The following is a 15,125-nucleotide window of genomic DNA, read 5'->3' on the forward strand; positions in this document are numbered from 1 at the left end:
TATAATTTCCCATTCATGGAATGTGAAATATATGTGTAAATATAGATTCAGTTGTAATATAAACTAGTGTATTTTACGTTTATTATTATTTATTTTTTCTGTTCAAGGTTTTGTTATATATGTTGTGTTTTCTTATTAAATAAGGAAGGTTCATTTCACGCTCAAACTTGAAACATAGCAAATTTTGAAGACTCATTTCACTTTCAAAAGAGTCAAGGGCAAAATTGAGAATATTATGTAGAAGATCGCCAATTTCATGCTCAGAAGAGAAGAGAAGAGAAGCGAGCTTCTCCTTCCACTTGGAAATTCATGATTCTTGGCCATGCTCTTTCCGGTGAACAAAATTCATGATTAACACATATGGCTTATTTTACTTATATAATCCTTTGATCTCCACACATAGAAATGAATATTATCATAATTTGAGCAAATTATATATCTGATTTATTTTTTATAATAATGTACAATTATTCGATCGCTTTTGAACTTAATTCCTTATATATTAATTCACTAACTAGTTAGCCACTCCAAAACACACACACACACACACACACACACACACACACATATATATATATATATATATATATATATATATATATATATATATATATATATATATATATATATAAAGAATACACAAACTTTCTACACCACCAATTTTGAGGCCCAAAGACGATAGTGTTCCCGTGGATGTTTGCCATGACAAACATTCACGTTGAGTTGCTCCTTTTGACATAGACTAGGGTTTCACATAAATAAACAAATTAAATCGTTTTTTTTTCCGGCAAAAAGTAAAAAGATTAAATCCAAGGTTAACCTATATATTTTTAATTTCTAATCATAACTAATAAAAGATTCACATTTATAGAGGACGTGGTAGACAAAAAAATAAATAATTTTATATTGTCAACCAATGGAAGAATTTCGCGACGGTCAAAACTTTGATATAATATAAATAAGAAAGCGTACGTCCTTCCCACCATGGAACCACATTTTACATGGAGCACCCCAAAACTAATTTAAAAGTCACCTACTTTTACCAAGTGAAGGGTGTGGTTAGGGTGGTTGAAACTTGAGAATTATTGCTAATTAAATAAAAAGGTTTCCAACTTGAAAAGGTGTGGGTGAATATTTTTTTATGGTTACTTTATTATTGTCAAGTAGTGAAATAACTAATAATTTGGGATATTTGATCCTGCCTGAGTCTAACTTATGGCTCTATCTCCGCAACTAACTATGTTTGAACAACCTCGGTTAATCTTGTATTTTTTTATAAGAATCAATACGATCTTTATAAGTCGACATACGTGCAACTCGATATGACCCGGAGATGGCTAGCCATAGTGCAGGGTAAGGACGTGGGAAGAACGCAATCCCGAGTTCTTGAGTTAAGCGCAAAAATATATGGGAATATGACGCAGTCCTTAGTTTGACTCATATGGATGAATATACGGTAAGAGAACGCTATAATTTTGAGCATATATATTATTTTCTTTGTGATGATTTTGGTTTTTCATTTTTAAAATTTCAATCTTATTAACCCGTTATCTCTTCTTTTGTTAAAAAATTCTGTTTTTTTTTCCGGACATAGTGTTGATGCGATACTAACATAACACAAACATAGCGCTAATGCGTGTAAAGTCACATTGGGGATATAAACAAACCGAGCCGAACAATAGCAGGCTCGAGATCGGCTTGTTTAAGGCAAACATAGGCTCGAGAGCAGCTTGTTTTGAAATTACTAAGCTCGCGAATAGCTCGAGCTCTGCATGTTAATAACTCGTATATCATGTTAAATGAGTCAGGCTGAGCTCGTTAAACAAACTCATTTTCGAGTTCGAACATTTTTACATCTATTAATTAAGATCGGGTGTGATTCTCCTTTTTATAATTTTCAGTTACTCCCATTTTACTAAATTAATCGATCTGAGTTTCGAACAGTTTGCGAACGGCTTGGTTCATTTACATCCATAAGTTACATCAACACTTCCACAAAAAAGAGAGTAAATTTACCATAAATTAAAATATACATGGAAAGATTACTGTACAGTAAATATTTGATTCCCTCGAAAAGAAAAGAATGACCTTTTGAATATCTTTAAATGTATCGGATATGTTATCTTGAATTTACCGCGAACGAAAATTGTCTCACAATTTTAAGAGATCGAGTTTCGTAATATATATATATATATATATATATATATATATATATATATATATATATATATATATATATATATATATATATATATATGAAAAATTTCAATTGTGACACAAATCATATCATATATATGATGATATGATGATTCACTAAATTAATTGAATAAAAATATAGAACCAAGTATTACTTACTATATATTAGAATTTCATAATTATAAGATAATATACAAATATTTGGAAGTCAACATCTACTAACATATGCAATCAAGTTTCCACACTTTCAATCTTTATTTTATTTTCATACCTGAGCTATGTACTATATATATATATATATATATATATATAAGTAATAAGTCGTATTATTTATGTATTTATTTGAAAGAAATGCTTCCATTCCCCCAAGTACTGCATTAATATATTACTGCCTAATAATTTTTCTACGATTAATTTCACTTCCTAATTAACGTTATCCCACATGCTTCTGATATACGTACCTTTGATTAATTAAAAAATAATCACATATAACCAAATATATATTGAAATAATTTAATCAATCATCCACCATCACTAATAATTTAAACCACTTAATGAACTTTGGTTCACACACGCACATCGATCAATCTGGCCACTATAAATACACCTTTGTACGTGCAACTTTTCCCCAACAACCTTTTCCCAACTTCACTTCTTACAAAAACAAGAAAAAAAGGCAAGATCTGTCGAATGGGTGGAAACTCCCCGTGCGCGTCGTGCAAGTTGCTGAGGCGACGTTGCGCCAAGGACTGCATATTCGCTCCGTACTTCCCATCCGATGACCCTCACAAGTTCGCCATCGTTCACAAGGTTTTCGGTGCCAGCAATGTCAGCAAAATGTTGCAGGTATATCTTTTTAGTTCATGTTCTCATACCCCTTTGGCCTTGTCCGAGAATTCGAGATCATGAGCTAGGTAGGACGAAACAGAAGCACCTGAATAACCTGTGTGACACTAAACCCTAGGAACTAGGAACCATCTCAAGAAAACCCCGACTACATATATATCCAAATCAATATTCTTAATCATAAAAATACAAATTTTTCTTACAAATATATGATCTATTTACTTGCTTAAACTAACACATATTAACAACAATATCATCATCATCATGGCAGGAGCTTCAAGTTCATCAAAGAGCGGATGCCGTGAGCAGCCTCGTCTACGAGGCAAACTCTAGGCTTCGAGATCCGGTATATGGTTGCGTAGGCGCGATATCATACCTTCAAAACCAAGTTTCTCAGCTCCAAATGCAGCTAGCTATGGCTCAAGCAGAGATACTTTGCATCCAAATGCAGCAACAAGATCAGCCGAATAATTTTCCGAACATCAATCCACTAGTTGATCTTGAGGCAGATGATAAATCTTTCTTGTTTCAAAATAATTATAACCATCTGCCTCAGTTTCTCAACTTCACCTCTTCCAATAATGATAGTTATAGCAATAGCAATAATGTCGTTTATGAGTCTCTCAAGAAAGAGTCCTACTTCGGCCATGACATGGTTTCTTGATTCAATATTGAATACAAAATTCATGTTTTGTTTATTGACTTTCTTTTTTAATAGTGTTGTTTTTCATTCATTCTTTTTATTGGTATTTTTAAGACTGAAGATCCATTAGTTTGAATATGCTGATAAAACCAAGTTCTTCTTTGTTTTATTTTTTTGAAATTTATCAAAATTAAAATGTTTAGATTTGGAAATTAATTTTGATGATACAATCTTGCACAATTGTTAATCAAGTTTACCAATACTCAACTAATTAAAAACCAGTTAAAATAATAATTATTTAACTCTTTGACTGAGGCGAAGGCCCGCGATTTCGGTCAAGGGAAGGAGACATATGCCAAGAAATTAAGGCAAATTTAATTTTCAACTCAGAAAAATAAACATAAGAATATTATATTTACATGACCATGTATAATCACTTTATATAATATTAGCTAATTGATAATTTGTACATTTATTTAGCTTGATTGGTTTTATTTTTTGTTTAACTCGTTAGATAAAACCCCTTTAGATACGTTGATGTGACATCTAATGTGATAAATTTAGGGGTGTCAAAATTAGACACGACTCACCAACCCGACAGGGTTCAACCGGAAGAAAATCAGGTTTGAGTTTGGAGTTTTCAGGTTAAGATCAAATCGGGTTGAACCCGATAATTGACCCGAAAAAGATGATCACATTGGGGTTGGGTTCGGTTCAATCCTAAAATTTTAATTTTTTTTAAAAATATATAATTAATAAATATTGCATACATTATTATATATTGTATGTCTGAAAAAATATTTATTCTATATTTATATCATAAATTTCATTATTTAATATTTATTTTGAACATTTTTTTATTTTTTAAATAATTGTTTATTTGATTTAGTAAATATTCGTTATTTTTCTACAATTAGACTTTCAAATTTAAATCATATATACTAGGAAGATTTTATTATTATGTGTTTAAATTAAAATATTATTTTTTTAAAATTTTATTTAATTTTCTTTACAAAAAATTTAAAAAAAATTAAAATCAGGTTAATCGGGTTGATCGAGTTAATTCGGGTTCGGATTGAGCAATTTTTGAATAAAACTATTCATCAACCCCACCCAATTCATCAGATTTGACACCCCAATAAAATTATACATTTAATCTTAGTTTCCATCTTAGCGGTGCTCCAACGCGGATGACCCAAGACAATTATATATACATATGTATATATGGTTTATTTCATCTTACCTATATAGGTATTGCTCCCATGATAGGATGGATGACCAAGATTTTCCCATTCATATATAGAATCCACTTTTTTTTTGAAATTATATGTGTGGCAAGATCTTACTCGTTGAAATGAAGTGAAGGTAATGTCCACATAAGTATGATCTCATCTATTTGTATACACACACACACACACACACACATATATATATATATATATATATATATATATATATATATAGAGACACACACACATAAGAATGAAAGAGAGACAAGACAAAAATATATGTTTTCACGTACGATAAGGGAGTCTAAAAAGTGAAAAGAATAGGGGTTTAATTATGTCTGAAAACAAGGGTTTCCTCTTAAGTCAACTCTTAACACGTGAAATGGGGAAAATTGATTGATTTAATTAAAAAAAAAGAAGAAATTAATTAAGATGCTTTTCCATTGTAAACAGCGGCGGTGCCTCTCAAGGACGACTAGTCAGACATTAAATTTATCTAATGATGAAGTCATTTAATATAGTGGACTATAAACATTCAATTCATATAAAATATTTTTACACGTCAATTCTATGCGATAAATAATCTATTTAGATCACTTATAAAAAAAAATATTAATTTTTATGCTAAAAACATTATTTTTTTTATTATAAATATAAGCAAAGTTCACTCGTTTAAAAAATAAAGATCCACGACACCTTCTTACAACTACTTACTATTGAGAGTGGGTCTTATGCGAGATGGTCTCACAGATATTAATCTGTGAGACGAGTCAACCCTATCCATATTCACAATAAAAAGTTATACTTTTAGCATAAAAAATATACTTTTTCATTGATAACCCAAATAAGAGATCTGTCTCACAAATTTGACCCGTGAAACCGTCTCACACAAGTTTTTGCCTACTATTAAATATTTATATGACCATAGGGAGAAAACCAGTTATTTTAAAAGGAAAATTATAATTTTAGTATAGTACTGTTTTGTTTTTTTTACGATTCTGATAATTTATTATCGAAATTTAATATTAGATGTTAATTTTTTATTTTTATAATTTTAATATTTTTCATTGAGATCTCATGTATATCGCCGCGACGTTAGAATCATATTAGTATTACATCAACACCAGACAAAAAATAAAAATAAAAAACAGGAGTACAATTGCAAAAATAAAAAATAAAAAATATAACAAAGTAAGACTAAAATTTAGTAACATGTTACTCTCGCGGCTTCGTCTATAATTGAGCGTCCAGCCGGTATTTGGGGCACACAGAAAAGGGGAAGTGGATAGACGAGACGGTGCTTCTCGGCTGGAATTGGGCCGGGGTGACTATATACCAGCTCTGAATTAATAAAACAATTTTTTTAAAAAAAATAACAGTATTTTTTTTTTCCGACTATACAAGATTTGGATTTAAAAATAATATCTATAAGTATTTTTAATTATAAAACCATATATTATTTAGAAAAAATGAATCGAAACATGTCACTAGTGATAGAGATGGAATGACTAAGTATACAACGTGACGGCAATTCTTTGTTATTAGGCTGCTCACGTGGGGAGCAGTGCAAGGAAGTGCTCCGCTCATGGGGACTTAAATAATCCATAAATTAAATTTAGTGCTTGCCAATCACTTGAATTATTTGAGATTAATTAATGATATTGCATTATTTGATAATCACTAGTACAATTTATTTATTTTCCCTTTAATAAATAGTAGGCGTTTAATCCAACTGCTAATTTTGTAATAAAATATTTAATTTATTATAGCGTTGGCAACATATGATAAGATTCTTGGTTTTGGTTCGTCTTTTTTCCAAAAATCTTTGTAATTCGCTTGTTCTCTTCGATTTGTCGACTATAGGAGATGGGAACCAATAAAAAGAAATCTTAAAAAGGATGCATGAATCATTTAAATTAATGTAAAAATCTAACGAAGTCAGTTGGATTTTGCATTCTATCTCGAGTGAGTCTCATGTGAGACCATCTCATAGATCTTAATCTGTGAGACAGATCAACTCTACCAATATTCACAATAAAATATAATAATACTATTAGCATAAAAAGTAATATTTTTTCATGGATGACTCAAATAAAAGATCTGTCTCACAAATACGACCCATGAAACCGTCTCACACAAGTTTTTGCCTTCTATCTCTCTCATATTTTTATTGTATTTGACACTTGTTTTCTTTTATTTTTATTAAATACAAAAATTATAACATGCAAATGAGATAAACGTCAAATTAATCGATATGGGGTAAAACTAGATGAATCATGTAAGAGATATTGCATTTGAGAAAGACATGTCTTTCCTTGTTATTAAGTGGTTTTTTGGAGCATCATTTTCGGTTTATGTGAATCTTGTAGGATTCTTACAAAAAAAAAAAGTTAAAAAAATCATGAAATGTCAAAGAAACATATTTAAAATTCATGTTTTGGCTCATAAAATTTATTAATTTAGAATCATAAATATTTGTTTTATTCGCATTCAACAACTTATATATGTTGAATAACATGTAAATACATATTCGCCTCTAATCTAGCTTAGAACAAAGGCAAACAAGAAATCATCAAATCAAGATTTGTGGAGGGGAGGATGTTCAACCTGGAACTTGTAGTTGGTAGAAGGGAGACTCTTCGACATTTTGTCGTGTCCCATCGAGACCGCATACTTGTATTACGAATTTCACACTTGAAACGCCCTCGAGAACTTCTACTTCAGAAACGTAGAATGATTTCACCACCGGCATGCCAAGATACTCGAGGGGAGTAGGAGCGGATTCAATAAGTTTTTTCTGATCTCCAGATTGTGTTCCCATTATCTTTTCAACATATATATTGTAATTGGGGAAAAGATTGGCATCACCCTCTTTTAAAGTCCACGTAACCATACAACTGAGAAGTTTGGATCCTTTCGAACCCGAAATCCAACTAATGAACTTGCAGTCCACGAGCCATGAAGTGGATGGAGGAAATTTTGAATTCTGTCCTGGAGTTGTAATCCTCAAATCACCCAGTGCTGCATAAAATTCTAATGGGGTGTTGTCAGAAAGGGTAACGTCATTCGGGACAGGAACCGATTTTTCCACGTTTGGTCGGTAGCATATAACTCGAATTTCTTTCAATGTATGACCATGCATTTCAATGCTGCTTTCTTGCAAGACCCATTCAGATTCTTCATCCAAGGAGGATACTCCTCGAGGCAGTATCACCTTTGTATATTGGCTCGAAAAACGGTTCATGGTGAGCAAGGTGTTTCCTGCAGAAGCCAGAAATACCGTCCTTTTCTCTTCTGTGGAAGAAAATAACTCGAGAGCAAGACCTAAAAGAGAGTTTCCATTCGATTTAACCTGCATATATTAATTGGTTTAAGTAAAAGCGCATGGAGTTGAAAAAATGAACAAGCACTTCAACACAAAATAGCACGACACAATTCCCAAGCGTCAGGCTTACAGAATATATAAAGTGAACAGGTGAATTCCCCAAAAAGAGATCTCCTTCAAACAGCCTTGCTGTGAATTCCGCATGACTGTCAAGAGTACCGCTAAATGTGATGTTTCCACCACCATTGTAAGAGTCTTCCTTGAACCTGCAGCATAAAATAACATTACCACTACATATGTTTACTGAACAGAATGAAGATTTAATGATCTGAGAGAGTAAAATAATTTACTTGATGGAAATTTGGATTGACTGGCTGGTAGAATCTTCGGAAAACTCAACAAAAGGCTGTCATAAATTAAAATGAGTTAGGAGAAATGGAGAAATAAGCAACGGTAAACAAGCTTAACGATTATAAATTCAAATAGCTAAAGGAATAAAAACCCCAAACTGAACCAGTAAACGGGAGGTGTTGTTACCTGAAAGCTTTGGGATGAAATGTTGTTCCAAGAATTACCCGAGACTTGAGACCCATCAATGAATATATGCAAACCACGACCCTGGAAATAATTAATAACTCGCTTATGATCTACAGAGCAAATTATTGCTTACCAATCTATGAGAAAGAACCAAAAAGCAAATTTATTTTAAGTAACAGTTTAATTTTGTTACCGAAAATGAACCAGTTTCATATCATCTGTGGGACTCTTGTTATAACTGACATAACAAAAATGGATAACATCCCAAAATGCAATAAGTGTGTGATCAAAAGTTACAAATTCCTATAACAATTGGAAAAAAATGGCTTTCGATGTGAGTATTAGCAGAAGAAAATGGACTTATATGAATCACTAGGATGGAACATAACAAAATAGTCAAGGTTGATAGATACCTGATCAAAATTTGAGTAGAATGGCAGTGTTTTCGGGTAGTTCTGTACAATTCCCATAGCGTTCTCAACAAGTCCCCACCATCTGTTTATTTAATTCATGAAGAAAATGAAAAACAAATGTCCCTGAGAACTAACAAGGGAAAATAGTCCCAAATTTACCGATTTTGAGCAGTTTGAAAATTGGGTGGCTGTTTCGTTTCGTAAACCCATCCAGGAGCAAATATGGCTGCCGAAACATTATCTTTCTTTATCACATCGAGGGCAACATTTGTCTAAGAAAAAAGGAAACATACATTTTTAAGTAATCAGAGGCTTACAATCACTGGAAATTGAAAAAATTCTTGAAAATATAAATCTAATGGCTAGACCACGTGTTGGGCCATAAAAGATTACATGTAATAGTAAATTTGTCGTGAAATCCATAAATAAACCACTGTGATGAACACACATGCCCCATGCAAGTTTCTGACAAAGAACTTAAGCTCATCTTGTTCTTGTCAAATTCACCAGTTTTTCCACCAATTCACGACTTACCAATTCTTTACCAGTAGATAAACAAGGATTGAAAATTATTTACCAACGTACAGAAAAAAGGTGAAAACACATGAAGTTACAACTCTAGAAACCACACAAAATCTAAAATGATGCATCATCCTCCATTGTGTGGCAAAGTTTAATGTATTGAAACTTACAGTCCATTGTCCACCACCATAAGTCCCCCTTCCAAAAACATCAATGCCCATGTACACATCAAACCTTCTATCACCAGCAACATCAGCCGATAGCTTCGGAAAATCTTCCTGCATTATATCGAGTGAAAAATTCAAGAGAAAAAAAACAGAGATAAATTAAAAAATTGTCCTGACATAACAAATTAAATACCTTCCATGAATAATTCACAAATATGCCATCGCATAGATCAAAGAAAGGCTTGTTTTTGTAATTTAATTGATTCTGCCAGCTAAGATCACCATCAATTGTAACACTATCGTACCTGGAAAATGACAGTGATACATTTTGTTTAGGTTCATACAAGGTATGCTTGGTTAACCTGTTAAGTCATGAATCACTACCATATAACCAGGGAACCAGATAATGAAGAGTGCATTGTCTGGCTTAAATGGCTGACAAATTCTTTGAGATTTGGTATCTGGCCAGGATCCAAAGTGACTTCCATATTGATCTGTCAAAAGATGAGACGTGAGAACTAGCCCTTCTGAATATCAATCTTGTGGGAAGAAAGAACTCAACGAACTTATTTCAATTTATTGATGATTCAAAGATTAAATTAACTTATTTATTATCTCTGAACATGTATTGCACATCCTGCTGTTAATATGAATGATCACATGGGTTTTCCTTAATGAAAGTTGCCCTATTGCCGAAAAAGAATGAGTGAGCAAGGACTCGATAAAGAACATGTCAGAAGATAATTATATAGCTAAGATTAAATTATAGATGTGGAAAAAACATTAGCTTACCAGCCAACCATCAAATCCAAGAGCCACAGCAAGCTCGGTTAATCGCTCAGCATACATATGAGCAGAATCCTTTGTCGATAGCAGTTTTTCAGCAAGCTTTTTCCCTGCATCCCATTCCATGATGAAAGTTCCCAATGACTTGTGTGTGCAAGGATACAGGAACAACCACAATATGATGAGCCAATAATTTCAACTGCCGCATAACAAAATTGAATAGAAGAATATATTCCACTCAAATATAGCAAGAAAAATGGAGCAATGTTGAACCGTAAGAATACATTCCACCCAAATAATGCAAGAAAATTGGAGCAATTTAGAACAGCAACAACTTACAATTGGTGATTTTTCTTAAAAAATAAGTTCCATCCTTTCAAAATAGGTCGTGAGTTTATTCCTATTCCCAATTCTCACCATAATTGTTAGGCCATAAGCAGAGGAATATAGCTAATTCTAATAACCAAAAGATAGCCCTTTCTCAGGCCGACCCTTTGCTCCCTCGACTTAAAAGAGAAGAAGCAACATTAGGCGACAAGCTCAAAAGTAGAACCAATTCAAAAGACTAGCGTGTTAGCTAAATATCCCTCAAACTGCCCATCCACATTTTATTGTGGAGCCTATGGTACATTTGAAAGGTTGATACAGTTTAGACCTGAAAAGGCAAAAAGATACAACTTTTTCCTCACAACTCCCATAAAGTTGAAAAAATTTCACCACACAATCATGATAAGCTTTACAAAATCAACTGCCACCATAAAAACTAAATAAGAAATTAATCACTAGAAAATGGATCAAAAAATGGTCCAAAGAAAAGCATTTGCCATAAATTTATACCTTAACGCCATGTCTGTGAGCAGTATTAGTCCAGCATGGTGGCGGCAGAGTCACCAAATTATGCGAAAAATACACAAAAACATCAATCAAATACCAATGCCAAATCGCGTATGCATCAGCATTAGTACCACCTTGCACAAATTTGTCATCAGTATACCCTCCCGCCATATCGTGACACACCAGAACCCGCGGCCGCTCCGGCATCGACGTATCACCACCTCCGGCAGATGATAGCTTCACCGCAGCTCGGTTGAACGGGAAGTGAAAAGATTTGAAATAGAGGCGGCCTTCCAATTCATCCAACGTTTTCAGCGGATACGAAAGGGGAACAGCGGGTGTCAGAGGATCGAACGGCGGCGGAGGGTCACCGGAAGAGGCGTCTTCTGGGTTTTCCCCGGCGGACGGTAGCTCCATTAGTGTATAGAGAAGGGAGCGGAGGTTCTTGAGGATGGAGAAAGCTTTGGGATGATGGGTTTTTATGTAGGAATGGAGGGACATGGGCATGGAAGAGTCGGCGAGGGACAAGATCCATACGAGCTGACATGAAATTCTCCAAGAAATTGCGTGGGTATTTGAATTTATGAAGATTTTCTGAATTATTTACTTGGAATCTTCAAATTGTGTTTCTAGGGACTCGTTCGTTCATCTGGTTTAAGGATTTACGCCACAATATATATATATTTCTCTCTCATTTCGTGCGCTGATGAAGAAACTGATGTGATCATAGATATTTTTTATAATAATAATAATAATTAATAAAATATACGAAAAACAATATAATAATAATAATAATAATAATAATAATAATAATAATAAATAAATAAATAAATAAATAATTATAAAAATTAGTCATACTAACAATACCAATGACAGATATTAACAATAAATGATAATAAATAAGGTAGCGTGTTATTGACATATTTATGATTTAATTAACGGAAAATTTGGGTTCAGTCCTCAGCCGCCATTTTTTTTTGTGTTCAGTCCCTAGGTACTTTTTTAGTATCACATTTCCACATGAAGTGTACCATATTTTGTATGACATAGTACCACAATTTTGTGGGTAGAGAGTGAAGCCAAAGAAATTTTTTGATTGGAGATTTTTCAATAACTTCTCCTTTAATTAAATATAGTTCCCATAACAATTTCCTAAATAAATACTAATAATAATGATAGTGGTGATAAAATAATATTTTTTTCTTTTTAAATATGTATGATTGTTTGAAATATTTCACTTCATTCATGCTTTATACATATTTATTTATGAGTGAGTCTCATGTGAGACCATCTCACGGATTATAATCCGTGAGACGGGTCAATCATATTCATATTCACAATAAAAAGTAAGACTTTTAGCATAAAAAGTAATACTTTTTAATGAGTGACCCAAATAAGAGATTCGTCTCACAAATACGACCCGTGAGACCGTCTCACACAAGTTTTTGTCTTTATTTATTTATTTATTCTTTCTAATATATTACAATACTCCAATAAATTAAAGTGCTTTCAATTTTGATTATATCATTGGTCAATTTAAAGTGTCACTTTAGTTTAGTAATTTATAATTTTTTTTCGATTTTAATTATTTTTCATCGAACTGTTATGTTATTTTCGAAGTTTTAGACGGATCAGAGGTTTCCATCACATTTCTCAATATCACAGCTTTCGAGTTACCGAAAAGAGGTGCATACATCCATATACAAGAAACAGTGGAGCCCTTTGACTCCCTAACAGACAGCGAATCAAGTGAGTTTGCGCCGATTGTGTGCACTCGTGTCTGCCCGAGATTCAAGATACTTGGAATGAGCTGATCCTGTTTTCGATTTATTTCATCCTATCCATGTGGACATTGTCCCTATGATAAGATGAATAGCCAAGATTTGCCTATGCATATATAGGACCCTTTTTTTTTTGAAATTGTATGTGTAGAAACATCTTCTTCTCATTTACAATAGATATATTTTAAAACTACTTATGTATCAACAAATATATGTGATTGAGAGAAAATAATTTGTATGTATGTGATTTCAATATAGCATTTAAGTTATTTAGTCAATTTTCAATATATGATGTTAAATAAATATTATCTATTAAATATATGATTTTCATTTGTAATCTTACCATTTTGCCATATATTTTTTTTACAATTTGTCATGTTCATGAAGTTATTTAAGCTATTTTTTATGTTAGTTTTATAAGATCATTAATAGAGTATTTAACTCAATCAAACTAATTATTGTTTTAATTTACTTTTGAATTTAATTTAATTATATTATCTATTAAATATATGATTTTCATTTGTAATCTTACCAATTTACCATATATTTTTTTTTACAAAATTTGTCATGTTCATGATGTTATTTAAGTTATTTTTTATGTCAGTTTTATAAGATCATTAATAGTGTACTTAACTCAATCAAATTAATTATTGTTTTAATTTACTTTTAAATTTAATTTTAATTACTAAATTTATACATTTCGATCAAATTCATGAAAAATATCTACCATATTGATGATAGGTAATAATGGGCAGATGAAAGGAGATGAGTCGAATTGAATAAAAATATATTATTAATAATAAATATTAAGGTTATATAAAACTTCTTTCTCCCATTTAGAACAAAGATATTTTCAAATTCTTTATGTGTCAATAGAGATATATGATTGAGAAATGTTTGTATGTAGGTTGTTCCAAACACTGTTTTTAAGCTATTTAGTCAATTTTTTATATATGCTGCTTAATAAGTATTACTAAATAATATGTTTCATTTGATCATTTTGTGTTCTTGCAATGAGAAGGTTTTTTTAACACAATGTTTTATGTTTTGGTGTTATATGTCGTTTGTATTGATCATGTTGTGTTTGGATTCCTTATGTGATTTGTTTGTTTGTCGAAAGAAAATATAAAACAAAACCATATATCCCACAAAAATGATTATTTCTACTTTTTTTCCTTGAGATATTTTGTTAATTCTTAAACACATAATGCATGTAACACATAATGCATGTTTTCAGTTTGCTTCGATTACTTAGTTTGAAGCAACTTAGAAAATATTAAAAACGATGAAATGTTTCTTCGTTTTTAGCTTATATCTCAGAATATAAAGAGATAATATTTTTTTTTATTATTGGGACAAATTTATTTCTAGACTTCTGTCTATAAATCAGTATTCAAAATTTTTACAACATTATTATATTCTCTATTCAAATTGTTTTTTATTTAAATTGATTGAATGTATTTGAATTTGAGTTTTTATGTGCTTGATTATATTATTTTTGTAGTATTATTTACTGTGAAATTAATAGGTGGACTAAAAAAATTAGTGGATCTATGAGCCCTCTGGTGGACGACAAACATGGATAAATTGTTAAAAGATATAATATCAAGTAGATTTTTGGCATATGATTTGTTCTAATTAAATGATTAATGCATGATTCTAAATTTTAATTGTATCACAAGTTAACATATGTTTTGTCGTTGTCAGATATATTTTGTCAACGGTCTAATATTTTCTTTGATTTAAGGAAAATTGTGTGACTTCGTATTATATTTTTATTTCTTAACTTTTTTATTAAAAGATTTTTCATGATGATTTTGAGGCACCATTTTTTTTTTATATGTTT

The 15,125-nt window shown here is 31.6% G+C and overlaps 2 protein-coding genes across 3 annotated transcripts; one reads left to right on the top strand and one right to left on the bottom strand.

Annotated features, from left to right (window-relative positions):
• The first annotated feature begins 2,849 nt into the window (after positions 1-2,849).
• On the top strand, positions 2,850-3,706 carry LOC140825009 (LOB domain-containing protein 12-like). The gene is made up of 2 exons (XM_073186481.1): positions 2,850-3,042; positions 3,314-3,706. The coding sequence occupies exons 1-2, from the start codon at positions 2,887-2,889 to the stop codon at positions 3,704-3,706; spliced, it is 549 nt and encodes a 182-aa protein (XP_073042582.1). The 5' UTR covers positions 2,850-2,886.
• Positions 3,707-7,336: 3,630 nt separating this feature from the next.
• On the bottom strand, positions 7,337-12,199 carry LOC140824967 (cytosolic endo-beta-N-acetylglucosaminidase 1). Of its 2 annotated transcripts, none has more exons than XM_073186408.1 (11): positions 11,502-12,199; positions 10,671-10,808; positions 10,263-10,372; positions 10,072-10,183; positions 9,882-9,989; positions 9,349-9,461; positions 9,190-9,271; positions 8,777-8,857; positions 8,590-8,645; positions 8,370-8,505; positions 7,337-8,266 (listed from the first exon to the last, which is right to left on the bottom strand). In XM_073186408.1, exons 1-11 carry the CDS (start codon positions 12,003-12,005, stop codon positions 7,517-7,519), a joined length of 2,190 nt encoding a protein of 729 aa, XP_073042509.1. In that variant the 5' UTR covers positions 12,006-12,199; the 3' UTR covers positions 7,337-7,516. The 2 variants fall into 2 exon arrangements, with proteins under 2 accessions (XP_073042509.1, XP_073042518.1); XM_073186417.1 differs by having other exon boundaries at positions 10,671-10,774; positions 11,502-11,639.
• Between the last annotated feature and the right edge of the window lie 2,926 nt (positions 12,200-15,125).

Source organism: Primulina eburnea, chromosome 1, assembly GCF_022965805.1.
Source record: "Primulina eburnea isolate SZY01 chromosome 1, ASM2296580v1, whole genome shotgun sequence".
NCBI lineage: Eukaryota > Viridiplantae > Streptophyta > Magnoliopsida > Lamiales > Gesneriaceae > Primulina > Primulina eburnea.